General features: G+C 46.0%; 1 protein-coding gene across 3 annotated transcripts in view; it reads left to right on the forward strand.

Moving 5' to 3' along the window:
- The first annotated feature begins 1,898 nt into the window (after positions 1-1,898).
- Positions 1,899-27,594, forward strand: part of LOC110538105 (rap guanine nucleotide exchange factor-like 1) — a 31,221-nt gene continuing 5,525 nt past the window's right edge. Inside the window, exons 1-12 of one of the 3 annotated variants that reach the window (XM_021624698.2) lie at positions 1,899-3,207; positions 16,560-16,638; positions 19,543-19,693; positions 20,386-20,483; positions 20,990-21,105; positions 21,391-21,558; positions 21,974-22,071; positions 22,288-22,410; positions 22,571-22,749; positions 22,960-23,050; positions 23,365-23,415; positions 23,636-23,723. In XM_021624698.2, coding sequence (XP_021480373.1) covers positions 2,826-3,207; positions 16,560-16,638; positions 19,543-19,693; positions 20,386-20,483; positions 20,990-21,105; positions 21,391-21,558; positions 21,974-22,071; positions 22,288-22,410; positions 22,571-22,749; positions 22,960-23,050; positions 23,365-23,415; positions 23,636-23,723 — 1,624 coding nt within the window. In that variant the 5' untranslated portion in view covers positions 1,899-2,825. Of the gene's footprint in view, positions 3,208-16,015; positions 16,232-16,559; positions 16,639-19,542; positions 19,694-20,385; positions 20,484-20,989; positions 21,106-21,390; positions 21,559-21,973; positions 22,072-22,287; positions 22,411-22,570; positions 22,750-22,959; positions 23,051-23,364; positions 23,416-23,635; positions 23,724-27,594 lie in introns of those variants that run through there. The other 2 variants (XM_021624699.2, XM_021624703.2) reach the window with 2 other exon arrangements.

A 27,594-nucleotide genomic window follows, 5' to 3' on the forward strand; every position in this document is an offset into this window, starting at 1 on the left:
AGAAAAGAGACCCATAAACACAGATTTGGACCACACATCCACTCCACTGAATAGCAGGCTAGTGATTGCTTTGCAACGCTTGCAGTTAGCCATTGATTCCTTCCAAACCACTCATTGTTATATTTGCGATTTCCAACTTGTACAATGTTTATGGCCAATGAGCACTGATACATTTTATCTGTAATTTCTCTTCATATGACAAGGATTGAAAATAATTTGCCAGCAGATTGTTGACTTGATGGCTGAGATTTTGAAAGTATAATGTTGACATGATCAGTCCAATCAAAGCTACAGTAGATATGTGATTTGACATAATTTTATCTGTGGCCAATGACCTTGAGCCTTCTTGGATTGGCACTTCCAATGTAACTATGGCAGCACCCAAGGGGCTTGAATTTTCTAGCACACCCTGTAGATTTTGCGGCCCATGAGTGACAGAACACAGAGCCAATCACGGCGCAACTAGAGCACATTACCAACCCCTATGCAATGTATTTTCAGCTTGCTGCCCCACCACCACAGAAAGCACTGAGCTAGACTGACACCTGCATGTTGGAGCTGCCTTACTCAAGAAAGCAAAAAAGAGATAATGTTTGTTTTTGACTTTGTTTGCAAACTGATATGTGACACGTATTAATGCCAAAATAACAATAATATATAGTTTTTTTTTGCTAAAAAGGTGGGCTCCTCCATTTAGTTATTTTAACAACCATTTAATCCAACAGTAAAAAATACAAGGTACATATTTCAAAGCATATTTTTTTTTAAGCACTGAATGGAACAAATAGAAGATGGTAAACATACACCGAGTATACAAAACATTAGGAACATCGTCCCAATATTGAGGTGCACCCCCTTTTGCCCTCCGAACAGCCTCAATTTGTCGGGGCATGGACTCTACAAGGTGTCGAAAGTGTTCCACAGGGACGCTGGCCCAAGTTGACTCCAATGCTTTCCACAGTTGTGTCAAGTTGGCTGGAATTCCTTTGGGTGGTGGACCATTCTTGATACACACGGGAAAATGTTGAGCGTGAAAATCGCAGCAGCGTTGCATTTCTTGACACACTCGGACGTGTGCTCCTGGCACCTACTACCATATCCTCTCGAAGGCACTTCAATATTTTCTTGCCCATTTACCCTCTGAGTGGCACACATACACAATCCATGTCTTAATTATTTTTTTTAAATCCTTCCTTAACCTGTCTCCTCCCAACTGTCTACACTAGTTATAGTGTATTTAACAGGTGACAACAATGAGGGATCCTAGCTTCCAACCAGATTCACCTGGTTAGTCTATTTCATGGAAAGAGCAGGTGTTCCTAATGATTTGTGCACTCAGTGTAATTTTCCATACAGTATTTGACTAACTTGACATGCACCATAAAACATTTTTTGTATCCAATGGCAGGTTGTGAGCATGTTGAGAAATATGTCAATCTTACAGTTCCATTGTCCTTATACAGTACGTAGGACAAATCATCAGAAATAGAGGTATTGTAAAGTAGCTATTGTAAAAATGTAGCACGGTATTGTTGTATGCCATTTCTGCTCCATGCGGCATTGTACAAGATCACCGTTTCTATGTGACTTGTCAACTGATACAGTATCACCTGTTTCTCTGCTTGAAAGTACACTTAGTGCCAGGTTGGTAATTCAGCCATGATTACTACAAGTTTAGATAGCTGTGTAAACTAACTTATCAATCAAAACATTTTTAGCTGACATGGGCTAATTTGAGTGATTGTCAGTGACTGACATAACTAGAGGAAGACTGCTGATGTACAACAACATTTCGAAATTGCCCCTTGTGTATATTACTATTCTAAAGCTAAACAGTAAGTTAAGACCCCCCTCCCCCAAAAAATGTACGTTTATTTTTGTTGGTCGTGTCCCCCTAGCGGCCGGTGGCATTAGGCGACCTCCTATATCGCTTATGCCTAGAGCCGGCCCTGGTGAGCAGCTGCCATTCAGCGGGCACTTAGGAGCACTGACGGTAACTGCAGATGAAGGAAGGGAGTGGGCCAGTTAATATAGCAGCGGTCCCTTATTCAGCACATACACACACCCGCGAAGAGTTTGAGTGAACGAGAGAGAGGGAGGGAGTGTGTGTTTGTCCACACAGAGCTCGAACAACTGCATTCAAACGGAGAAGGGGAGAGGGAAACGGCTGCTACTTATCTGAACAAGCTTCCACACATACGGAGGAGCCGAGGCCATTCCCACTGGCGATATTGCTGCAGTAGATTGCATTGACGCCAGCAGCAAGAGATACCTCATGCGGGCATAGACGCGTCGCATTTTGTCGGTGGTAAAAAGCTACTGGGGCGCCTATTTACCAACCCCCGCTGTTATCCTTATTTTGTTTCGGTTTATCTCATTGTACTCTGCTGAGAGTGTGTTTATTCGGCACCTTGCGTTCGTCATCCAGTGTATTTTGGCCGCTGCTTGAAACTGACAAACACTGTTCCTTGACGCGCCCGAAACGTCTGCAGAGGTGGAGGAGACGCCAGGGAGCGGTTGTTGTGGAGCAGGTTGGGATATTTTGCGATAAAAGCTACTCAACCAGAACGTGCAGTCGTGTGTGAGCACGCTTTCGCCCATGTCGATAGACTGCTGCTTCACAAATCTGATTTTTACACTGCTCTTTTAAAATCATGATTTGACAAATGGGTTAATTATCGCCATGCAAGAGTTTACTACGAAGACCGGTCAATAGAATTACGCATGGATGCTTGTATAATGTAGTCACAACGTTAGTTCCTGCAGAGGTATTCAGTTAATATCAATCACCATCGAAAAAAGCCTTATTGCGGTATTGTATCAAAATGCCTGCGGGAATGAAGCCCCTGGAAAAGTTTTTGAAGAAACAGACAACGGCGCTCACTCGAGCTGGTGGCTTTGGTGAGAAGGCGACTGGCACTGGCACTTCTCGGCGGCGAGCCAGCCTGTCTCGGGTAGTTCCGTTTTTCAGGGAAACTTCTCCAGAGAGCGGTCCGGCCAGGGAGGTGTTCAGCCCGGACACTGAGGAAGCACCGTGCTGGCCCTCGGCCACTGCGGACATTAGGAGCCCGTCGTTGTCTAGCGATGAGCAAAGCTCCGAGGCGAGTCTGGACACGAGCTGGACCCCGCTGCCTGCGGACACACCGGACAACCTGGCGCTGGCGCTCCTGGACAGTGTGGCGGGCAAACGATATGGCAACTGCACAGGTAAATTGACCTTGTCAGTCAACAGCATTTATACAACACAGTGCATCCACCTATTGGCCTGTGAATCATCACACTCAGTGGTTTGACTAATGCCTCAACTGTTTCACACCAAGTCATGGTGTTCTTGCGTTTCACTTTTGCAAATTAGCCAAGCAATTCACTTGTCAAATGAATGTAGCCCATCCAGGAACCCCAAACTACAATTTGGTCCTTGCTTAGGCTATATCCTAGTCTATAGGCCAACATATGCTATTGAAAATAACTACGATTTTGCCCATTTTCTAATTTTTCTCCAAACAATAACATAAACCCCAAATACTCAGTCAGTGATCTATTCCAGGCTGTAGAATTAGTGATTAGGCGGTGGTTCCGTCCCATCATTGCCTTGTTATATTATCTGATTCAATGGTTACATAAGAACGTCTGGCCTCATTAAGAAAAATAAAAGTATGTTATTAAAAGGCATGGTCCAGATGTTTCTCACACCTCAGAAAATAATACCTCGCCAAATGAATCATATTTACGCTTTACATTTGTGACACACCAAAAACGAAACTCGTCCAAATTCTAACGTATAGCCTCTAGGGTTCAGCTTATTCAACAAAAACATTTTGATTGAGCTCATTTGCACTTGCCCTTTACAGTAGCAGCATGTCTTTCGTATGAAAACTGGCTGCTTCACTATCAGTCATGGAGGAAAGCGATGGTCTTCGCACATTGGCTGCTGAGTTTGTGTACTTATTTATTTATTTCTAAAAACGAGGTCATGATTCTCATCCTAAAAGACAATGTTTCTGTTGGCAGCTAAAGAGCAGACGATACAATGTGTTTTATTCTGGAGTGGGCCTTGCGTGGAGCGTCTCAAATAGAAGCAAATTCTACTTTAGCGCTTGCCTACGCAGACGCTCGTTCACGCACGTGAGCTGTGTGGGTGAAATGATGAAATAACATGTATGTGTACATTTTTATTCTGCAACGCTCGCTCACGCAATGTAGCCAGTGAGGTTTGCATGTAATGCCTCTAAAGGGAAAAGTAATCTTAAACTGAGTCAGATTACGTTACTGAGTTTGGGTAATCCAAAATTTAGGATACAGATTACAATTTTGAACAGGTAACTGTAACGGATTACAATTAGAAAGCAACCTACAGCAACGCGGGAGCCCACATTTGTATACATTGTAATATAGCAACCATAAACATATGTATGTGAGGGAGCTGGTGATGGGTTCTTGGAATGGTGCCAGAGAAGATTCCCAAGCTGTTGATGCTGTTGAATTGAAGTAGGTTAGTGGTTATAATGTGATTTATTCCTATCCTGTGGGGGATGGTTGGTGAGTGATACACTGCATTAGATGACACCACCACTGTCAATATCTACCTTTTGAGCGAAGCCTCCAGTATGTCCATTTTTACTATGCATCTCATTGTGAGTTTTTTTCCCTCCACTGCTTATCTCAACAAGTCATGCAGTAACAGTATTTAACTGAGTTTTCCAAGGTAGATTGCCAAGGCTTCCTGTGTAACATGCAGATTTTCCTCTCGGCCAATCCTTGAATTCTGTTCAGTTTATCTGTTGTGTTGGTTGGTGCATGATGTGGGTTTCACACACTGTAACACGATTAACAGATCTCTCTGGAGAATCCAACAGATTTATGAAGTACGACTGTGATGTGCTGGTCAGGCGTTATTACAGGCAACAATGAACAGATCAATAGCATATGATCAGGAAACGTCTCAGAATGAACACCTGCAATTAACTGTGTGGAGGACACATTGAGACCTACTGTTTTAGTGATAATCCACATCAGTTCCTGTTGTTCTGTTGCAGGAGGAATCTGCTCTACCTAGGTTCATATAGTGCATAAGGGTTCATTGTACCTCCAGTAAATTATCTTAGAACTATTCTGCTTGCGGGCAACCATCCCCCATTATGCATTGCAAAGCCAGTGTATCTCCTGTCCTATGACCCCTTGACCTCGCTGACCTGCTCCCCGGGTCATCCTGTATGTTCCTGTTAAACTAACTGAGCATGCTTGAATTCCCCTCTCTCGCGCTGTTGTTTCTCTGTCAATTTCCCCCTACAGCATTTTACAGGAAAATACATATCTCCACTGCATCATTCCTAAGAAGAGAGAAGTGGCGTCGTAGTGCTAGAGATGGAATTGGCTCTGTATAGCAGCCAACAGTCATGTTTTAAACAGCAGATGTGATTCCAGAATGTATATCTGATTCCGAATGAATCAAAATGGGAGATTTTAGTGATACATGGGTTGATGTTAAACCTGATTTATGTATGCTTTTAGTTTGACAAATACACTGGGAAGTTGGTTGGCGTACGGCTGAAAAGGGTTCATGAGAGTTCATCTGGTCCATCCCAAAAGGTCACTATTCTGTTTGACTTTTATTTGTCCGACTCATTTTTGCTCTTTGACTTAATTCACTCCGGCGGACTGTGTTGGTGTTATAAACACTTAGTGAACTACAACCCAGATGGTTTAAATATGTTTAATCTCGTTTAACCTGTTTCTTGGAGGGCCAAGCTCGCTGCTGTTTGGATGGTGATGTTCTAGAATATGTCAAAAATGCGTGGCTAATCCAGGATTGGTTAACAAAAGCGGACCTGCCCACCCTTTCATGTGGAGCAGAAATTAATCTTTGGATTATGGATCTAGGTTGGATCTTGATCCTGCCTTTATAGTCAAAATATTTCTAATTAGGAAGTGTGTGTGTGTGTGTGTGTGTCTGTTGGATGCAAATGTGTTTATGTTGAAACAATGTCAACAAGGTCCACTACGACTTGAACACTGCATGCTCCCCGACCTTATGACCCCCTGTCTCACACACTCCTATATGACATTCTACCTGACAGACTTGAGTACACCACACCGTATAACATTTTACCACAGTGCTCTCACTGAGATACTATGCACCAGGCTGTCCATATCAGCAGTCCCAGATCAGTGTTGGCTGAGTGGCCCTCCAGATGAACACCATAAACCCTCTGAGTCACTGCCCTCTGCGTGTGTGTGTGTGTGTGTGTGTGTGAGAGAGAGAGAGACACAGTGCCGCAGGTAAAGAACAGATTATAAGCATTTTGACAGCCCCTAAAAAGTCCCGTCCTTTTCGAGGTCAACGGCAACGCTCTTATGTAACCCTGTTTACCTTGTGGTTTCATTTCTCGTCCACCCACGCTATTGGTTCTAGGACCATGCGTGTTGAGGCAAGGGTTAGGCCATTTTTAGCGGTGTACATGTCTCGCAGGGTTACAGTGGAAGTAAAGATGAAAACAGTCTGTTAATGAAGCCATGTCTGACTCGTAATGTGTGATACAACTTAGGAAACCACACGTCTACAGTCCATTCCCACTGTTATTGTCTGATAAATAGTCCAAATGAAAACAGATGGATAAGACCAGCATCATAATAACAAAGAGGGTCATTTGCCCCTCCCCACCCTGTGTATTTGGACAGTACACATTCTTAGTATACAATAGTATTACATGTAAAAGCACGGAACTAAACAAGTCGTAGAGGTTTAGACCAGTCACCCATGGGTACAATAATGGGTTAAAATAGCTATGGTCGATACAGACGAGGGTGTCAGGGCACTGGAGATGCTGCAGCAGTTGCTTACAGTGCAGAACAGTACATGGCTGGTTTGTCTTGCAGAGTGACGAGGACTTGGGGGTTTGATGTTGGCTTTTGAAACACTTGCAATGCAGAGGGGGGAACATGTCTCGTATCAAGCTCCACATCAGTTATTCACAAAGCCAAGCGGGATGTTATAAACTAGACTTTGGCTGTGCTTGACGCTCTCATTGCTTTGCATTCCACATCCAGCGATACACTCCTTAGGCGGCAGCTCTGAGACTCTGAGCCACGCAGCTGAAAAGTCTTGTGGAACGAAAGGGAGCGGGAGGAAAAGGGACAGAGTGCAGAGAGAAAATGTGATTTGCGTTGGGCTGTGTGGGAGGGATTCTGATGATTCTTTTATGGAAAGAAAGTGGGATTAAAAGAGATGAGGCTGCCTAGTGCCCACTCCTTTTGGATGCTTTTACATAAGGAGAGGAGGGACGGCGGACTCTCCCCTGCCTCCTTGCTCTCTACATGCCTGCACTCTCCTATCAAGCCCACGCACCTTGACCACTGAGGAGAGTAGAGCACGATGGGGCCCCCCAGGGATGATTGACTTGCCTTACTTACTGTGTGTGTGTGTTTGAATCTCTGTTATTTTTGCGTGTGCATGTGTGTGCGCTTGGATGCATGCGTTTGCATTTCTGTACTTTTTCACTTGGATGGATGTGTGCATTGATGTGATTGCATAAGAGTGTGTGCTTGGATGTGTGTGAGAGTGGGTTGGAGCCTGTCTATCTGTGGGCCCGGCGTGGAAAAGAGGCTCTCCAGCACAGCACCTGTTCACATGGCAACCAGCACTTCCAGGGAAGCAGCAGGAGGAGGAGTGGGGGGGAATAGAAACAGAGGGAATGCAGGAAGGAAGGAGATGACTGTTTGAGAACATGAGACTTGGGAGAGACTCAATAGAGGTTTCATAAACTATATGGACAGTGTGCCAGCCAGTGGGAGGAAGAGGGGGACGGAGAGACTGAGCAAAATACTCTTGTTAACTGGCTTCTCATCTAATCATCACTTCTTTTATCTACTAGCTTATCCAGGTGGCATGATGACAAGTAGATCAGTGCAGTGGCTTCTTTCTCTCAGTTGGCAGTTTGGTACCAACTAGTTTTGACCATCCAGAGGGAGTCGGGTTGCAGCAGCCTTGCCAGCCGGGTAGTGACTATGACTTACCCTGATGAACTCCTTCGCCACTTGACATCCTTTGATGTGACCGGAGCGGTGGTTCTTATCTCTGCCATGCTGTGTGCAACATTAGGCACACACGCTCGCGCACAGATGGCCCCGAGCACATTGGGGGAAACGCCGCTAGCCAGCGGCAGTAATATCAACCCTTCTTCCTCCCTTCCCCTGTAGAACTGAATACTGACCCAGGGATAGGCCTAATCGCAGGGGATGGTAGACCAATCAACTTGGCAGGCTTAGGAATCTGATTTGGGAACAGTTGTATGAGAGAGAGAGAATTGACTAGCATGGGAACTGTCAGGTTACATTTAAGGGACACACACTCAATCCAAGACCAAGAACCATACTCTCTCCAGAATGGTCCCCAGCATAAGGGCCAGAGGAAGATGTACATGCTACATGATGATAAACTGAGAGGGTTTGGAGAAGGCATGAAGCCACTATGGCAGGTGTATTGTTAATTCTTTTATTTTTGTCTATTTTATTTCACCTTTATTTAACCAGGTAGGCCAGTCGAGAACAAGTTCTCATTTACAAATGCGACTTGGCCAAGATATGGCAAAGCAGTGCGACACAAACAACAACACAGAGTTACACATGGAATAAACAAAGGTACAGTCAATAACACAATAGAAAAAGTCTATATACAGTGTGTGCAAATGGCATGAGGAGGTAAGGCAATAAGTAGGCCATAGTAGCGGAGTAATTGCAATTGAGCAAATTAACACTGGAGTGATAGACGTGCAGATGATGATGTGCAAGTAGAAATACTGGTGTGCAAAAAAGTAAATAAAATGGGGATGAGGTAGGTAGATTGGATGGGCTATTTACAGATGGGCTGTGTACATCTGCAGCGATCGGTTAGCTGCTCAGATAGCTGATGCTTGAAGTTAGTGATGGGTAATATAAGTCCCCAACTTCAGCTATTTTCTTTTCAATTCGTTCCAGTCATTGGCAGCAGAGCACTGGAAGGAAAGGTGGCCAAAGGAGGTGTTGGCTTTGGGGATGACCAGTGAGATATACCTGCTGGAGCGCGTGGAGCCAGTGGGTCTGGCGACGAATATGTAGCGAGGGCCAGCCGACGAGAGCATACAGGTCGCAGTGGTGGGTGGTATATGGGGCTTTGGTGACAAATCGGATGGCACTGTGATAGACTGCATCCAGTTTGCTAAGTAGAGTGTTGGAGGCTATTTTGTAAATGACATCGCCAAAGTCGAGGATTGGTAGGATAGTCAGTTTTACGAGGGTATGTTTGGCAGCGTGAGTAAAGGAGGCTTTGTTGCGAAATAGGACGCCAATTCCAGATTTTTATTTTGGATTGGAGATGTTTAATATGAGTCTGGAAGGAGAGTTTACAGTCTAGCCAGACACCTAGGTATTTGTAGTTGTCCACATATTCTAAGTCAGAACCGTCCAGAGTAGTGATGCTAGACGGGCGGGCGGATGCGGGCAGCGAACAGTTGAAAAGAATGCATTTATTTTGACTAGCGTTTAAGAGCAGTTGGAGGCCACAGAAGGAGTGTTGTATGGCATTGAAGCTCGTCTGGAGGTTTGTTAACAGTGTCCAAAGAAGGGCCAGATGTATACAGAATGGTGTCGTCTGCGTAGAGGTGGATCAGGGAATCAACCGCAGCAAGAGCGACATCGTTGATATATACAGAGAAAAGATTAGGCCCGGGAATTGAACCCTGTGGTACCCCATAGAGACTGCCAGAAGTCCGGACAACAGGCCCTCCAACTTGACACACTGAACTGTATCTGAGAAGTAGTTAGTGAACCAGGCGAGGCAGTCATTTGATAATTCAAGGCTGTTGAGTCTGCCGATAAGAATACAGTGATTGACAGAGTCGAAAGCCTTGGCCAGGTCGATGAAGACGGCTGCACAGTACTGTCTTTTATCGATGGCAGTTATGATATCGTTTAGTACATTGAGCGTGGCTGAGGTGCACCCGTGACCAGCTCAGAAACCGGATTGCACAGCAGAGAAGGTACGGTGAGATTCAAAATGGTCAGTGATCTGTTTGTTAATTTGGCTTTCCGAAGACTTTAGAAAGGCAGGGCAGGATGGATATAGGTCTATAACAGTTTGGTTCTAGAGTGTCAGCCACTTTGAAGAGGGAGATGACTGCGGCAGCTTTCCAATCTTTAAGGATCTCGGACAATACGAAAGAGAGGTTGAACAGACTGGTAATAGGGGTGGCAACAATGGCGGCAGATAATTTTAGAGGGCCCAGATTGTCTATCCCAGCTGATTTGTATGTGTCCAGGTTATGCAGCTCTTTCCGAACATCTGCTATCTGGATTTGGGTGAAGGAGAAGCTGGGGAGGCTTTGGCAAGTAGCTGAGAGTATGCTCTGACCACACAGTGTGTAGAGCAAACTGTTAGTAGTTCAACATTTCCAACAAAAGCGTTGTGCGGTTGGAGGAAGGGGGAAAGGCATATGTTTGCAGTAGCCAATCCCAACCTTCAGTTCCAACATGGTCTTTAAACGTGTGAAAAGCAGCCAAAAGGTCACAGCAGCTGCATTGAAGGGCAAAGACGAAAACTGAGGAAAAACATTGTCTTTTTCATTGTTGGTGTAGTCTGTTGATTTAAGGGTGTTTCCTGTGGCAGCCATGTGTGTTTGTACATGTGCACTTATTTTATAGCTCTGTCACAAGGGTGTACTAGAGAGAGAGATGCCATGCGGGCATATTGCTTTACGCCCCTTTGGGTCCCCGGGACCAGGATTGAGAACCAGTGGCTTAGACATCTGGGGTGTGACCCCTAGTGTTGTTTGGTGGGAGTGTCTAGTAAACATTGTGGACATATAATAAACATTTGAGCAGTGTTTCCAAATCCGGATATATATATACACACACAATTACCAGTCAAAAGTTTGGACACCTACTCATTTCAGGGTTTTTCTTTATTTGTACTATTTTCTACATTGTAGAATAATAGTGAAGACAAAACTATGAAATAACATATATAGAATCATGTAGTAACCAAAACAAATCAAAATATATTTGAGATTCTTCAAAGTAGCCACCCTTTGCCTTGATGACAGCGTTGCACACTCTTGGCATTCTCTCAACCAGCTTCATGAGGAATGCTTTTCCAACAGTCTTGAAGGAGTTCCCACATATGCTGAGCACTTGTTGGCTGCTTTTCCTACACTCTGCGGTCCGACTCATCCCAAACCATCTCATTTGGGTTGAGGTCGGGTAATTGTGGAGGTCAGGTCATCTGATGCAGCGCTCCATCACTCTCCTTCTTGGTCAAATAGTCCTTACACAGCCTGGAGGTGTGTTTAGGGTCATTGTCCTGTTGAAAAACTATTTGTAGTCCCACTAAGCGCAAACCAGATAGGATGGCGTATCACTGCAGAATGCTGTGGTAGCCATGCCTGATTCACGCAGTTTCCTCTGAATAGTTGATGTTGATGTGTCTGTTACTTGAACTCTGTGATGCATTTATTTGGGCTGCAATTTCTGAGGCTGGTAACTCTAATGAACTTGGGTCTTCCTTTCCTTTGGCAGTCTTCATGAGAGCCAGTTTCATCATTAGCGCTTGATGGTTTTTGCGACTGCATTTGAAGAAACTTTAAAAGTTCTTTATTTTCATAATTTACTGACCATGTCTTAAAATAATGATGGACTGTTGTTTCTCTTTGCTTATTTGAGCTGTTCTCGCCAGAATATGGACTTGGCCCTATTTGGTGAAATACCGTCTTCTATATGCCACCCCTACCTTGTCATAACACAACTGATGGATTGGCTCAAACGCATTAAGAAGGAAAGAAATTGCACAAATGAACTTTTAACAAAGTAACACTGGAATGAGTAGGTGTCCAAACTTTTGACTGGTACTGTATGAATGTGCCCTATAGCATTAGCCACTGGTGGGAAAGTCAAATCAAATCAAAGTTTATTTGTCACGTGCGGCAAATACAACAGTGAAATGCTTACTTACAGGCTCTAACCAACAGTGCAATTTCAACAACAAAAAGGTATTAGGTGACCAATAGTTAAGTCAAGAAATAAAAACAACAGTAAAAAGGTATTAGGTGACCAATAGTTAAGTCAAGAAATAAAAACAACAGTAAAAAGACAGTACAAAAAAAACACAATCTTCAAGTATGTGACTGGCAAAGGCATTGCCTCGACTTGGATGCCCTTGGGTGCATATTTGAGCCTTGCTGCAAGCTCACTGGAGCGAGTGGCCAGACAAGTCTCTCCACTGCCCAAAATGGAAGGTTGCGGTTGGGGAGGGAATGCCGCAGAGTAGCTACTGGGTGCAGTTTGAATTAGGTTACCATGAACAGCAGGGAACCACTGCTGTGTGTCTGTGTTTGTCACCATTTGGTTTCGGGTTACTTATAAAATCCAGATTGTCCATGCATATATGTGTGTGTGAGAATTTTTCCTCTGCCATATCGACACAGGATTGTGTATGTGTTTTTATATTTGCCCTGGTGTTCATTTGCATCTCAACGGCTGTGTGTTTTGGAGGTGGAGAATGGGAATTGGCGTGGAGAAGATGCACCAGATTAGTGGAACAAGCGCCAACAGGCAGATGCAGAGTACACACACTCGCCCACACACACTCTCTACCTCTCCATCTGACCGCTTCATGCTGAAACCCAAACACTTAAGAGAGAGCTGAGAGGGTGTGTGTTTTTGTATGCGCATAGTAAGGTAGAGTACAGTCAAAGAGATAAGGTCACCATAGAAACGGGATACGCATCACAGTTTATATAACTGCATACCAGACTAGTTCGGTTCGGCTGGTAGCTAGGGATGGGCTGAAATCTGCCTTTCTGTCTCTCCAATATCAAATTGATTTATAAAGCCTTTTTTTTTTTACATCAGCAGATGTCACGAAGTGCTGTACAGAAACCCAGCCTAAAACCCCAAACAGCAAGCCATACAGATGTAGAAGCACGGTGGCTAGGAAAAACTCTCTAGAACGGCTGGACCATAGGAAGAAACCTCGAGAGGAACCAGGCTCTGAGGGGGGGCCTGTCTTCTGGCTGTGCTGGGTGGAGATTGTAAGAGTACATGGGCCATTAAGGACAGATTGCTCATCAAGGTGTTCAAATGTTCATAGATGACTAGCAAGGGTCACAGTGGTTGTAGAGGCTTCTACCGGTCAGCACCTCGGGAGTAAATGTCTTTTTTTTTTTTTATCAGTCCCACTGGTTCAGATCCAAACCACATGTACAGCTTCTGCTTTATGAATGGTCTCCAGACCTTGTGTTGTCATGAGGCTGAATCTCCTCCCCCCTTCCACCCTGGTATAAGGTGGCCCACAGCTGTGACTTGAACCACAACCTCCTTCTATCTCTCCATCCTGCCATTTTCCACCCCTGAAGGTAGTGTGCACTCCTCTCCTCCCAGCCTTTATGCTTCCTGCAGGGAAAGAGAGAAAGGGGGATGAAGGACAGGGTGTACTTCAAGGCTGTATGCTTTGCCCACTTCACCCCCCCCCCCCCTCCTCCCACACACACACACACACACACATCACCACAGCCCTCTTGCCGTTTGGATTCAGGCACAGACCGTGGGAGGTGGGCAGTAGTGGGAGGTGGGCTTTGATCCTGAGATCAGGGGCATTGCAGGGAGGGAGTGTTTTGTTTGTTTTTCTATTCATGCACAAGTGTTTGAATGAGAGAGTCTGTCATCTGTAAATTAGTTGAGTTTGTGTAAGTGCCTGTATGTGTCGTGTCCATTTGGAATCATCTACCTCTGTATGAATGTGCACGCACGTTTATGTGTACATGTACAACGTGTGCGTGGGGGTGCACATGTTTGAGATTCTGGGGCGTATGTGTTTTGTGTCTGTGTTTATGTGGGAGTTGGATTTGTGCTCCTCTCTCCCACTCCTGTCATGTGGAGCGGTGTGCTCACTTCTAATCTGAGCCAGAGATTTTCTGCACTTTTAAGCTTCAGCATAATACGTGGCGGGAGGAGAGAAAGTGAGAGAACAGGCTTTGGAGAGAGGGAAACCATCTCCCCACCCTGTTACATGCACCGATCCATCTTCGTGACATGCTATTTTTCTCTCTTGTCGCGGGGGTTGGACACACTATTAGTTTGACAGTGGAGCAGGGAGATTATCAGTGGCCATCTCTCTCTGTTACCACTGTGTGGATCCAAGAGCCTGTCACAATGGGTCTTCCCCCACGTCTAGAAGGTGAATGACCTGAACAGACCTCACCAATGAAACACAGTGGCAACCTGCCCGAGAGCCCGGCAGCCATATTGGATGAGTCAAACAGGATGACTTCTCTCACATTCTAGTCTATGAGACTTTATTATGTAAGCTACACATGAAACAAACAGGGAATGTGTCCTCTCTATGCTATTAGTTTCTATGGTCTCCTTTGCCATACTGTACTTCATAGCTAGCTCTGTAGCGCCCTGCTGTTCCTTTGCAGGTATAGTTGAAAGGATGTGCTATTTTCCTGTGGTCACACACAGAGCTCCAGGGGAATAATGATGGGGAAGGTGATTGAGACCCGTGGCCTTCACCACTCTTCCTCGCCCACTCACTCACTTCTTTCTCTTATTCTCTCTTTCTCATGCACTCTCCTCTCTTTCCTCTGGTTCTCTCTCTTTTGCATCCCATTTGTTTCTCCCCCGCCACCCACGTTCTCGCTCTCTCTTTCCTCTCCTCTCTCTCTGTGCTTTGCCTGTCTTCTGACTTTCATACTCTTTCTTTTTTTTTATTGTTTTGTTTACTTCCTCTGCTCATCTTTTGCCGCTCTCTCTCTCGCTCTCTGGGCTCAGTCTCACTGCAGCCACTCAACGTGGCATCTCCCAGGCAACTGTGGGAAACCAGTACTGCCAAGAGGTCGACGATGCGTGGACTCACTCGCTGCAGCACGCAACGACTACAGATACCCACATTAGCCCACAAACGAGCACGTTTTAACACACACACAGCCACACACTAGCATGCACACAGTCGAACCTGCAAAATACCACACAAGCACACATATTTAAATGTCATCCACACACGGACACCGACAAATATATTACATTCATTGGAAGTGCCTAATTACCATATGTAGTGGATACTTTAGGAAGGGAGTGGATCAGAAGCCTCTATTACAATCAAGCAATAGAATCACATGCAGAGAATTGGTTCTGTAGTTTTCGCAGTATCCAATGTCACACAGTATTTGTCTTTCTTTCCTGTTGAAATATAGTTAGAGTAGCCAGGAAGACGAGCGGTCTGAACAGGTCTTAATCTAGTAGTGATTGAACAGCAACGCCTCCATGCTTTCTACGCTTTATGAATTCAGAGCAGGTATTGCCATTCCACTGTCCCAGCCCCGCTCCAACGTGTGCCAAATTCTGTCACACACACACACACACCCTCCCTCAGAGGTCAATGGATTCCGTTTGTGACGGTCTGTCTGGGATTGAGCATGGGGGCAGTTTGATTAGCACGGCTAGTGAGTGCTCTCTTAATGATGCACTCTGGGTAATGGAATGTGGGGCACCCCTTTTTGTGCCGCAGCTTCTAGTAATTTCCATCAAAACCTTTGTTTTTTTTGTTGTTGTTGTTACATATCCCGAACACACGTCTGCAGGCCTATATTGTCAACATCTTCACACCCCTAGTGTGCGCGTGGTGTCTTGTTGATGGTCAGTGTGTTAAAATCTGTCTGTAAAATACAACACTCTTTAACTCATATGTCTGACCCTGTGAGGTTAAGTATCCACTAGCCTGCTTATCCCCATAACACCAGCAGTAAACTAGGGAAAGTATATCCTGTCACCGGGAACAATCCCTCCACACTCCGTCTACTGCTTTTCCAGAATAACAACTTCCCCCTAACCAGAGAGGAAATAGGCCTACACTTTCCAATTTCATCCGTCTCGTTTGTTGCCATTTTGAAATAATAATAATAATAATAATAATAATAATAATAATAATAATAATAATAATAATAATAATAACAACACCGCACGAGTCATTGAAATCTCATCTGATTTAGTGGGATTGGAGCGATTTAACCGCAGTACAGCCGGTCCGAGACTCCTAGTCAGGGTTTATAAATATGCCTCCCCTCTGGTGTGTATAGCTATAGACTGCAGACTGAATTGGAGCACAGAGGACCAGGTGGCGGTTTCACTGAGACAGGATTTATCTTAGCCCAGTAGCAGAAGCCCCTGCGCTGCGCCAGGGCCAGGGATTTAACAGCAGACAAAGGTGACGTTAAGGGATTTCAGACACCCATTTTTTTTATCTCTCTCTGACACCATAATCAAATTTGAGCTTTTGGGGCACGACCGGTTGAACAAGTACAGTGGAGATACAGCTGCACCGGCTGTAGAAGCACAGCCATGCATAATTAACATGCTTTTCTCTCTCTCTCTCTCCCGCTCTCTCTTCCTCTCCTATCTCCCAATATCCCCTCTTCATAATCCCTTTTTCTTACACTCTTTTCCTGCCCATTTTCTTCTCCCTCTCCCTTTCCTCCATTCTCTATCCTTTCTCCCTCTGTCTCCCTCCCTCTTTCTCTCTCTCGTTTCCACAGAAACCCTCCTGGATGACTTCATGTTGACACACCCCATCTTCCTGGCCTCAGACAGGTTCCAGCAGGTCCTACTCCAGCAGTATCCTTTACCTTCCCTTTCCTTCCTGGCCTAGCCTGACCTGGGAGCCCCAATGTGTAAACATACACACACCTACACACCCTTCCCAGACATCCCCAGGAAGAATTGGGATGCAGGAAGGCTCGGTCCGAGCACTCCCATCCGCTGTGCAAGGCGAGGGTGGCCCACTTCTGGTTTCCTGTCCGAGTGCTCGTTAGCGCCAAGATAATGTTGTTTTGTTCAACGCCGCTACTTCGCTAGGCTAATATAAACAATGGCACTGAACTAGCCTTGACACCGAATTTGGACATGGACAATGTTTTTTTTTTTTTTTTTTGCTTTAGAAAAGGTTCTCTGTCTTTTTGGTGCAACATGTTAAGTAGCCTAGCATATGATGTCCGCTGTGTTAAAAGCAAGGGCTGTTTTTCATGGAACATGCACACAGTGTTCAAGTAAAAGCTCTTGCTTATTAGCCGATTTAAAAAAAAAAAATAAAAAAAAAAATAAATAAAAAAATTATAATAATAATAATAAAATTAAATTTTTATGAATATTTATATTTTCTACATTATCAAAGCTATATTAGGCTACTCAGTCAGGCCGGTGCTCAATTTGAGTAAGATTATCCAGTGCTGTTGCTCGTAACTTGGCAGGAGCGCTCGACCAAAGGTTTAAGAACCCAAAACTCCTTAGTAACAACAACGCCTCTGGCTCCCGTCTGCACCAAGCCAAGGAACGGTGTTTCTGTTTTGGCACCACCACAGGGGGTTCAGTAAAGTTGAGCAACATTCCCTGACGCAGAGCTGGGATTTGGGTCGCAGTAGTAGTGCATTCATTGGCAATGAGCCACACTGCTACTTAACGTCTGCCTCGTGGCTAACTCCCTTTCTCATATTATTACACTGCAGTTGACCAAGAGATAGGCAGAAGCCTCATATCATATCTAGAGTTAACATATTTATAGCAATGATATTATCCTGCCTACCTCTGGCTTTAGAATCATAATTTTCCTCCATTATGATAGCTTGCTTTTTTTAGTGATGAGACGGTATGTATTCCACTAGATATTATGTGTGTCTGTGTGCATTTGTGAGCCTGTCGGTGCATGTCTGTGTGTAAGGGATAGTGGTCTACGTTTGTGCGTTTGTCAGAGTCTGGACGGACACTACACCCCCTTTTCTCCCAGAACCCCCGTTCAGTGTGTCTGACCTCCATTCCCTCACTGAAGACCCTGGCTGTGTGTGTTTTAGAGGCCTGAGCGGCCCTCCAGACGACAATGGGACTCTCGACGGAGACTGCAACACAAAGGCATTCTGGGAAAGACCGTCCGCATGCCTCGCTGCCCCTAATGCAGCTTGTCTGGGCCCTAGTGAGACACCCCAGTGGGTGGGGGGGGGGGGGGGGGGTGTTCTTACACATGATCAATGATCCAGCCTGTTCTCCATTGTACCTCTTAACCCTTTCCCCTCTCCTCCTCCCTCCCGCTGTCTTTCTTTCCCACCTATTCTTTTTCTCTTCTCCCTCTCTCCATCCACACCTCTCCCTCAATCTCGCTGGCCCTAATCAAATCTTCTGTTGTGGAAACACGTTTGGCTTCCTTCTGGAAATGAAAACAAATGCTACCTCCCATTCCATTAGGAACACTGAGAATTCCTCCCTTTACGTCTCTCTCCCTGAGTAACTAATCCCAGACCCTTCACACACACACACACACACACACACACACACACACACTACACTTGTAGTGGCTGAGCGATCAAAGCCCAGAACCCCGGCTATGTTGAAGAGCTTTGGAGGGACTCCAAGCCACTGTGGAAGCTGGGGCCAAACTCTCACACCAGCAATGGAACTCAACCCAATAGAACAAAACCGAGAGAATGAGATACTGCAGTGCAATATAAACCCAGCAGCTGGCCTTAGGGTTAGGTTGCGGTTTCTGGAGCTGGGAGAAGCAGGTGAACAGGGGATCATAGCTATAGGATGACTAGATCTGGAATGTCATCCAAGGCATTGATAAATACTGTTCAGTGTGTGAGTTTGTAGGTCACAGGTCTGTGGTGGACTTGGATTGGGGTCTGAAATAGAGGAGGGTGTCAGGGATAGTCCCCTTCAGTGTAGCCGTGGAGTCCGGTGGGTAGTCCCTTCTTTATATTTAGGATAGGATGGCAGGTTTCCCCATGCGTGTCAGCATGCGTGCGCACGTATGACTCCTCTTTGGTGGCGAGTCCAACATAGACGCATGATGGTATACCTCAAGTCACCGGATGAAAAATATCCCAATATCACATAAATTCTGGTGCTGCACCGTGTAGAGCTCTTCAAACTCTTTACTTCTCTATTTGCTAAGATGCTCCCCTCTCTTCCTGCTGTGGCTGGGAGCTGGAGGGAAAAGGAGTGTGTGTGTGTGTGTGTGTGTGTGTGTGTGCGTGCAATGGATGGGTGTGTCTGAGCCTTCACCACACAGCTCTCTGCTCTCCTCTGGCTAAACTGTAATTACGAGTTGCTTGTTTGACTCTGAACACCGCACTGAAATACTGTGTTTTTCCATCTGCGTGTCTGGTGACCATGGTTCTACAGCTGTGTGTTTCAGTGAGTTTATTAGAGTTTCTACAGGGTGTTTTTGAGTGCCTGCATGTGCTTGTGTGAGTGGTAATTTAATGTGTGCCTTCTGTCAGTGTGGTGTGTGCGTGAAGGTACTCGTAACCAACGTTGTGCAACTATGATAGAATTACAAAGTGTGTGTGTATCCTTTGCTAGTGTGGCATATACATCATTTTGGTATGGATAGTAAACAAGTACTAGAAAATAGCTTTCTCCAAATGATTCCATATCTTCCCCAACTTCAATATTAATCTCCTCATGACAGTGATCAGTAGATATTCTCTCGGTCTCTGTGGCGTTTTTCCCCCTTGACTCTGGGTTCAGATTCGGTGTGGAGGGGAAGGCAGGGGAGGGCTGGCCCAGCTGGGACGGAGCAGAGAGGAAGCAGGCTGTGCTGAGTGTTGCTTTCCGCTACCTGGACACATACAGAGAACTGCTGCAGGAAGAGGGCGAGAGGTCCAACAGCTTCCCCAAGGTACTGGTCCAGCACACATTCATGGAGCACGCGCGCACATGTACATACGTGTGCGCACACACGCGCGCGCGCGCACATGTACATAGATGTGCGCACATACACACACGCGCACATACACACAGATACACCACGCACGCACGCACACACAAACAGACATCCAGCAGGACGATGGTGTGAGATCTAACAACTCGTCAGTGTTAAACACGCACTTTACAAGCACACACACACACACCTGCTCTTCCATCCAAGCAGCCTGGCATCAAGGCCGTGTGCTGTGGCGTTCTCTCTGGGTGGGAGCTGTGTGTGGAGTGTTGATTCTGGCAGCAGCCTGTTAGGGCCGCCCCGGTTGTCATGGTGACGGAAATGACTCAGCTGAACACACCTTGGGAAATGAGGCTTTTGGCCTCTTCGATCTTTCCTTCTATATTCACATTAAAAACACATCTGTCGGTTTCCTTCATGGCCTCTAACACTGCTCCGTTCTGTCGCCACTGTCGTCTACCTATCGCTCTGTAGTGTTCTGTCTCGCTTTCTTTTTCTCTCGCTCCTTTCTCTCAGAATACTGTAGATGCAGTCTGTCTAGCAGCACATCTTGTGACAAACTGCAACTGCCCACACAGTGCTGGTAGACACACAGACAGAGGCACAAAGTGCACTCGCTCTCTGAAAGTAATTTCTCTCCTCTGCCTCAGGAGCTATATTTGTGTGCAGTCCAACAACTCAGTCAGTTCCCTGAGCTCGTGGAAGACGTGCTGAAGCTTCAGCGCTGGACCGAGATCCTCCAATGCCCGTAAGTCACACATCCACCCCAGCCAGATACACACGCATTCACGCACGTATACACACACACACACCGAGCCCGCAGCCTCTTCTTTTAGCACTAGTCTGCTAGCGTTTCTGGTATTCTGGGGCTGTGAAAGACATTGCAGCGGGATGTTGCTGTGTCGCACCTCTTGGTTTAGTCAAAGCCTTTATTGCACAATCACTGTTAATTAGTGTAATAGGTTGTTTTGAATGGCCTTGGTTTCTCCTATAGCCTCCTAGCTCACACTGGCTTTTCTTGCACTGCAACTATTGTGGTGCCTTCCCCTATAAATAGGGCTAGGAGTTTACCTTGACCTTGTAAGGAAGAACTCTGGCCCCTATTAATTACAATCTACTTGCTTACAGGCGACGGTACATACAGACCTTTTGGATCCATCCCACTGTAGCACACAAGCCACCACAGCCAAATACAAACTAGCTGGCTTTGAAAGGATGCATAGACTGACAGACCGTCTACTGTGTTTTCCTAAGCAGCTCCGAGGAGGACAAGGAGATTCGGAAGAAGCAGGTGCGTCCTCTTTTCCGCCACTTCCGCCGCATCGACGCCTGTCTGCAGCCCAGAGAGGCCTTCCGGGGATCAGACGAGAGTGAGTGAGACAGGATGTGATGCAAAACGCATGACACTGTGACACTGTCTGTATTTTGAAAGTTCTATATCTTGAAAATGTAATTTCTCACATGCAAAAAAAAATTGGGACCGTATCAACAGTGGACAAAAACATTTTTTAAGCCAAAAATATTGTTTATTGAGTGGTATTTTCCTTTAAGGTCTCCAGATACAGGCCAACAGATATGAGGATATGGGACAGATGTTGTACACGCTAGAGCCATGTGGGTGAAGTTTTTAAAAGGGTGTGTGTGCGCACGCACAGTCTTTTGCAGGGTGTACACGCCGGACCACTCGTACGTGACGATCCGCAGCCGTCTGTCGTGCCGCGTGGGGGAGATCCTGGCGCTGGTCAGGGAGAAGCTGCAGTACAGCGAAGACCAGCCAACCCAACCTGGCAACCTGCTGCTGGTGGCTGTCACCTCCGCTGGGGGTAGGACCACACACACACACACACACACACACACACTGGCCCACACACACACAGATACTGTATACATTAAACCTACGATTACTTCTCGCCATGCCTACTGTTTGATTTGCGTTGTGCAGGGGAAAAACACTTCAACAACCAAAAGACCCAATCAGACAACGCAAGCTTTGACATGATTGTTTGAACAGCGACGCTTACGTCCACAAAGGAGGTTTAGATTTAAATCCACAAATGACTACCCACCACTGCTTGGAGCTAAGCTGCCAAAAGTGATTTGACTCTATGGAGATGAAAACAGTTTGTTGATGTTCTGGCATGTCTCTGTGTGCTTTTTGTTATGTGTTCGCTGGAATCTCTACTAATCCATTGCGTGTCTGCTGATGTGTGAGCTCATCTGTGTTGTTGTTGTTCTCAGAGAAGGCCGCTTTCCGGCCTAGCGACGAGGCCGTCTTCACCACCCTGGGAGTCAACACTCACCTGTTTGCCTGCGAGCCCTCCGAGCTGGAGAGCCTGGTGAGTCCTAGAGCACGAGTTATCACTTAACAATGGAGAGGAATGAAAAGCCCTGGCTGGTGGCCATTTTGGATAGCACTAAACATTGTTTACATTTGATTCATTTATAGTTCTCAAAGTTACCAATATAAAAAAATATGCCAAGAAGATGAAACAACAATGTTTTAGTCCAAAGCTTCTCTGTTAAGACGCCTCAATTTTGTTGTTTCTCTTTAGCTTCCCTTACCTGAGGAGATCCACTGGTCGCCCGGCGACAGTAAACTACATGACATGAGTGCTGAGGAGGTAGCCACTCAGCTGGTGGTGTTTGACTGGGAGCTCTTCAGCTGCGTGCATGAGGTCCGTGATTGGTGGAGCTGAGAGAACTGGGCAGAACCTCTGCTAAATAATTGCAACAAAAAGTTAGCAGCGACGAGAACTTTTTATGCCGTGTGTGTGTGGTCTACCTACATTTTCCATGCTCTAGACTTATTGTACGTTTCTACATTGTTATGTCCAGGTGGAGTTTGTGTGCTACGTGTTCCACGGCGAGCAGGCTCGCTGGCGCCCCCTCAACCTTGAGCTGGTACTGCAGCGATGCAGCGAGGTGCAGCATTGGGTCGCCACCGAGATCCTGCAGTGCCAGTCGCTGCCCAAGAGGGTGCAGCTCCTCCGCAAGTTCATCAAGATCGCAGCTCTGTGAGTTCCGGGTGTCTTGTCAGTCCTATTGAATTATGTGCCAATTTGATGATATATGTTTAAATAGTGTGTATGGCCACGACAATAGTTTAGATTAGTGCCAAGTAGTGTTATTTGGTCATTCCTAACAGTGTGTTTTATGGTGTTAGTTTATGGTGAAGTGTGTGTTATTGTCTAGTCATATCTAATGTGTGTGTGTATGTACTCCAGGTGTAAGCAGCAGCAGGACCTGCTGTCCTTCCTAGCTGTGGTCCTGGGGCTGGACAACCCTGCAGTCAGCCGCCTTCGCCTCACCTGGGAGGTAAAACACACACACACACACACACACACACCAGTGGAGGCTGCTGAGGGGAGGATGGCTCATAATAATGGCTGAAACGGAGTGAATGGAATGGCATCAACCACATGGCAACCATGTGTTTGATGTATTTGATACCATTCCACTGATTCTGCTCCTGCAATTACCACAAGCCCGTTCTCTCCAGTTACGGTGCCACCAACTTCCTGTGATACACACCACTCCATGCACACACAGTCAACATACACGTCAGCAAACACACTGGCGTAGGGATTTGTTTATAACTCTGGGGACTATTTGTCTGTGGTTTGTGGCAGGGCCTCCCTGGGAAGTTCAGGAAGCAGTTCCAGCAGTTTGAGAGCATTGCGGTGAGTGGCTGTTTGGGGTCTCCAAGGGGACAGTTAAGGGAGTCCTTATAATATGGGCTTACTGTGTATCAGGGTTGGGCTAAGTTCCATTTCAGTCAGTCAAGATTCATAAGAGGTCTTCTGACCTCAAAAAGTAAATTACCCCAATCTGTATGTGGCTATGGGTTCATTTATAAGGCACATTTAGTGAAGGGTGAGTGAGCGTGTTGTTGTTTTTCAGGATCCATCCAGGAACCACAAGTCCTACAGAGACCTGATGGGCAGCCTCCGACCCCCCCTCATCCCCTTCACACCACTGCTGCTCAAAGGTGACACACACACACACACACCAGTGGAGGCTGCTAAGGGGAGGATGGCTCATAATAATGTATTTTAAAATGGAATGGCATCAACCACATGGAAACCGTGTTTAATGGATTTGATACCATTCCACCAATTCCGTTCCAGCCAGTACCACGAGCCCGTCCTCCCCAATTAAGGTGCCACCAACCTCCTGTGACACACACTATACACACATCAAGTAAATACACACAAACACTGTAGTTCTCTCTCCACTACCCAAATGCATATGCCCCCCATCCACACAGGCTGCCATTGGCTCAAACCACAGACTAAATAAGTGACGTCGGGCCGCTACTCAAGGCCTCTCTCTGGCCATGGACACGCATACAAAAACACAGCTGAGGAAACACTACACTGTGTTGGTGTGTGGTGCTGAAAACAGGGGCACAAACATCTACACCCCCCCCCCCCCCCCCCCCCCAAACACAGCGCACCCCCCCAGATGTTGTCCAGATGTGAGCTCATAATATCTCCGAGACACACAAACACACACACGATGCTGTGTAGTGTGATTAGAAGGCAGCCGTTGAGCCCTGCCTTGCTAATTAACACCCATAGTTAATCTCTCCCTCAACCCTAGCCTGGGTACCAGTCTCTTTTAGCTAACGTTCAACTCCTTGCTACTCCTTGTCATTTGGAATGGCAGTGGAATGTTAGCCGAAGAGAATGGTACTCAGGCTACCTCAACCCTGCACAAACACAAAGCTCAGCATGCTGTCTCCCTGCTGGGCAAAACAAGTATGCGACGATCATACTTGTTTCATGTTAGATGCAGCCGATACTGGAGTCTACATGTAAACGTACTTCTACATCCTCTTGAGGAATGAATAAAGACTGCGGTACATTCACAGTCGTACACTTACATACACAGACATACAAAGACATCCAGCATATTCACACACATACACTCATGAGCACATACTTGAGGCACACATCGGCATTGAGGCACTTCATAACCTACCGCTCCGACTTAACAAAAGTCCCTCATTATCGAAGAAAGGCACGTTTTCTCTCGCTTTCGTTTCCTTTCTCTCCCGCTCTCACACCCTCTTAACTCAACATGGGACCCTGTCTATAAACATAACCATGTGACATTCATCTCTCTACTTTGAGAACACACACCTCCTCCACAGGTGATCAGCTCCATAATGAGCTCTACCCCACCCTGACCTCCCTCCCCCTCCACCCTGACCTCCCTCCTCCTCCACCCTGACCTCCCTCCTCCTCCACCCTGACCTCCCTCCCCCTCCACCCTGACCTCCCTCCCCCTCCACCCTGACCTCCCTCCCCATCCACCCTGACCTCCCTCCCCATCCACCCTGACCTCCCTCCCCCTCCACCCTGACCTCCCTCCTCCTCCACCCTGACCTCCCTCCTCCTCCACCCTGACCTCCCTCCCCCTCCACCCTGACCTCCCTCCCCCTCCACCCTGACCTCCCTCCCCATCCACCCTGACCTCCCTCCCCATCCACCCTGACCTCCCTCCCCCTCCACCCTGACCTCCCTCCCCCTCCACCCTGACCTCCCTCCCCCTCCACCCTGACCTCCCTCCTCCTCCACCCTGACCTCCCTCCTCCATTGCCACGTGCCCCGCTTTGTGTGTCAACTCTTTTCTCTCTCTCTCTCTCCATTCCTCACTCTTTCAAATCTAATCATTTCAAGGGAGTTCTCATATTTTTTTTTAGATCAACAAAGAATTGGATCTGTTCAGAAATTGGATCAACAAAATACCGCTGCCGTTATTCTACAGGCCAGCCTTATTCATCACTGTGATAATAGATTGGTTATAGACTACATACAATATATACTTACATTATTCTACACCATAACACTGTGTGTGCAACTTCCTTAATGTGTGGTATATTCCACTTAGTGTGTGCTTGTCTCGTTGTCGCTCCCTCTCGTTATCTCGCTCTCTTTGTCCATTTCTCCTCCCCCTTGGGTATGAAATCTCTTGTCAATGTCACTTAGACACCAAAAACGTGTGGAATGTTTTCCATTTGAAAGCTGTGTATACCAGGCTCTAATATAATGTACGTAGTCATTTAGCGCGTCTGCCAAATGACTAAAATGTTAATGCAAAATAGTAAGGCTTACAGTCAATAGTAAGCAACTTAGAGTCATGTGTGCGTACACTTTTTATGTTTGGGTGGTCCCGGGAATCGAACCCTCAACCAACTGAGCTACAAAGGACCATAAACTTAAACAGGACAAATGTTCAACACGATGTACATACTGTAAAAACCAACTCCTATGGGCTACCAGGTCGACTGCTTTCACAGCTAGATGCTTCCACTTTTTCATAATATGACCATAGAGAATGATAGAGGACTCATCTTTGTATCTGGCCCATTATGGCGTCTGTGAGCGCACGGGCAGCGCCATTGAGGCCGTCTCCATTTTGTTGTCGTCAATTTTCTTGTACTGTTTTCATGAGTTGGTAAACAAACTGAAAGGGTCCATACTCCCATCTGGAATGTGTTGTTTGAACAGGTATAAAACCAAGGTTGGCTTTTTATTGCCACCTGCAGTTATGGAATGTTTGCGCACAAGTATAATTAATTGGCTGATCCATCCTGATGACCTGGTGAGAATTATGGGTTCCTCCCTTAAAGGGATAGTTCACCCAAATAACACATTGGTTTCCTTTCCCTGTAAGCAAGGTACAGCAATCCATGAACTATCCCTCTAAACCATAGCAAGTCCCACCCAGTTGACTACAAAAAGGTGAAAGTCCCCAATGGCGCTGCCAATGCTAAAACAGGCTTTTGGGCACTAGAGTACTCCATCATTCTCTATGGATAGGACACATAACTGCTGGATAGCAGCTTAGCGTACTGCATAAGCATTGCTATTTGTATTGCTCAATGTTTCTCAATTGTGCAACATATAGGATAAAAAAAAAAAAAAATCTGCATCAGAAAATGTCCATAAAATGTCTGCAGCAATAGTGGAATGATTTGTGTTTCACAGTAACTTACCCACCAGTGTTGGGATTTTCTGTGATATTCATCTATTGATTTCTCCTGCAGGAGCTGCGTCTGTTGTCAAAACGGGAAAGGTTATTTTGGCTGTGTTTTATCTAGTGGAAACCAGGTCAAGTGGCCATGTAGAAATTGCTCTGTCATGTCCTGGTTAATAATATTCTACACTGTTCGCCCAATTTCAGTTTGAGAAAACAAGCGCTGAATACTGTAGGGAATCATTGTACTATCTAAATCGCTGTGAAAAATCTTTTCAATAATAAAAAACAGTTTTTACAGCTGTTTGAACCTGGTGGACCAAAACCAAAGTAAATGACTTTGGGGAGATTGGTTTTGAATGCAGCCTATTGCTGTTGCAATTCACCTAGCTTCCACATAGGGGAGACATTCTGCGGAATTCTAGGTGTACCACCTTTTAAATGTTTGTACAACCTCTCATCCGTCTCCGTGATATTTCACTCTGACCTGGGTGACAAGGTGAAGTATTTTCAAAATGTTATGGATGTTATGTTCTAGCAGGAGTGTATTATCGTGCGTAACCTAACAGCCCAGTTAGGGCTTCCTGGTACCCTGCTCGCTAGTTCCGAATGCTAGCCGTTAATCTCTGGTTAAATAACTGTTCAAGCAGGCGTGTGTGTGTGTGTTGAAGAGTAAGGTGCATCTGACTTCTCTGTGTGTGTGTGGGTGGTGGGGGAGTGCGGGATGAATATGCATACGCTTGCTGTGTGATAGAGAGTTGGTTAGCAAAGTGCATCTGCTCTGTGTGTGTGTGTTTAAATATGTGTGTCGGTTTGGAAGAGAAGGTGTGTGTGTTCGGGAAGAGAAGGTGTGCCTGCTGTCCAGTGTGCAGCTC

This window comes from Oncorhynchus mykiss, chromosome 12 (genome assembly GCF_013265735.2).
Source record: "Oncorhynchus mykiss isolate Arlee chromosome 12, USDA_OmykA_1.1, whole genome shotgun sequence".
NCBI classification, from domain to species: domain Eukaryota; kingdom Metazoa; phylum Chordata; class Actinopteri; order Salmoniformes; family Salmonidae; genus Oncorhynchus; species Oncorhynchus mykiss.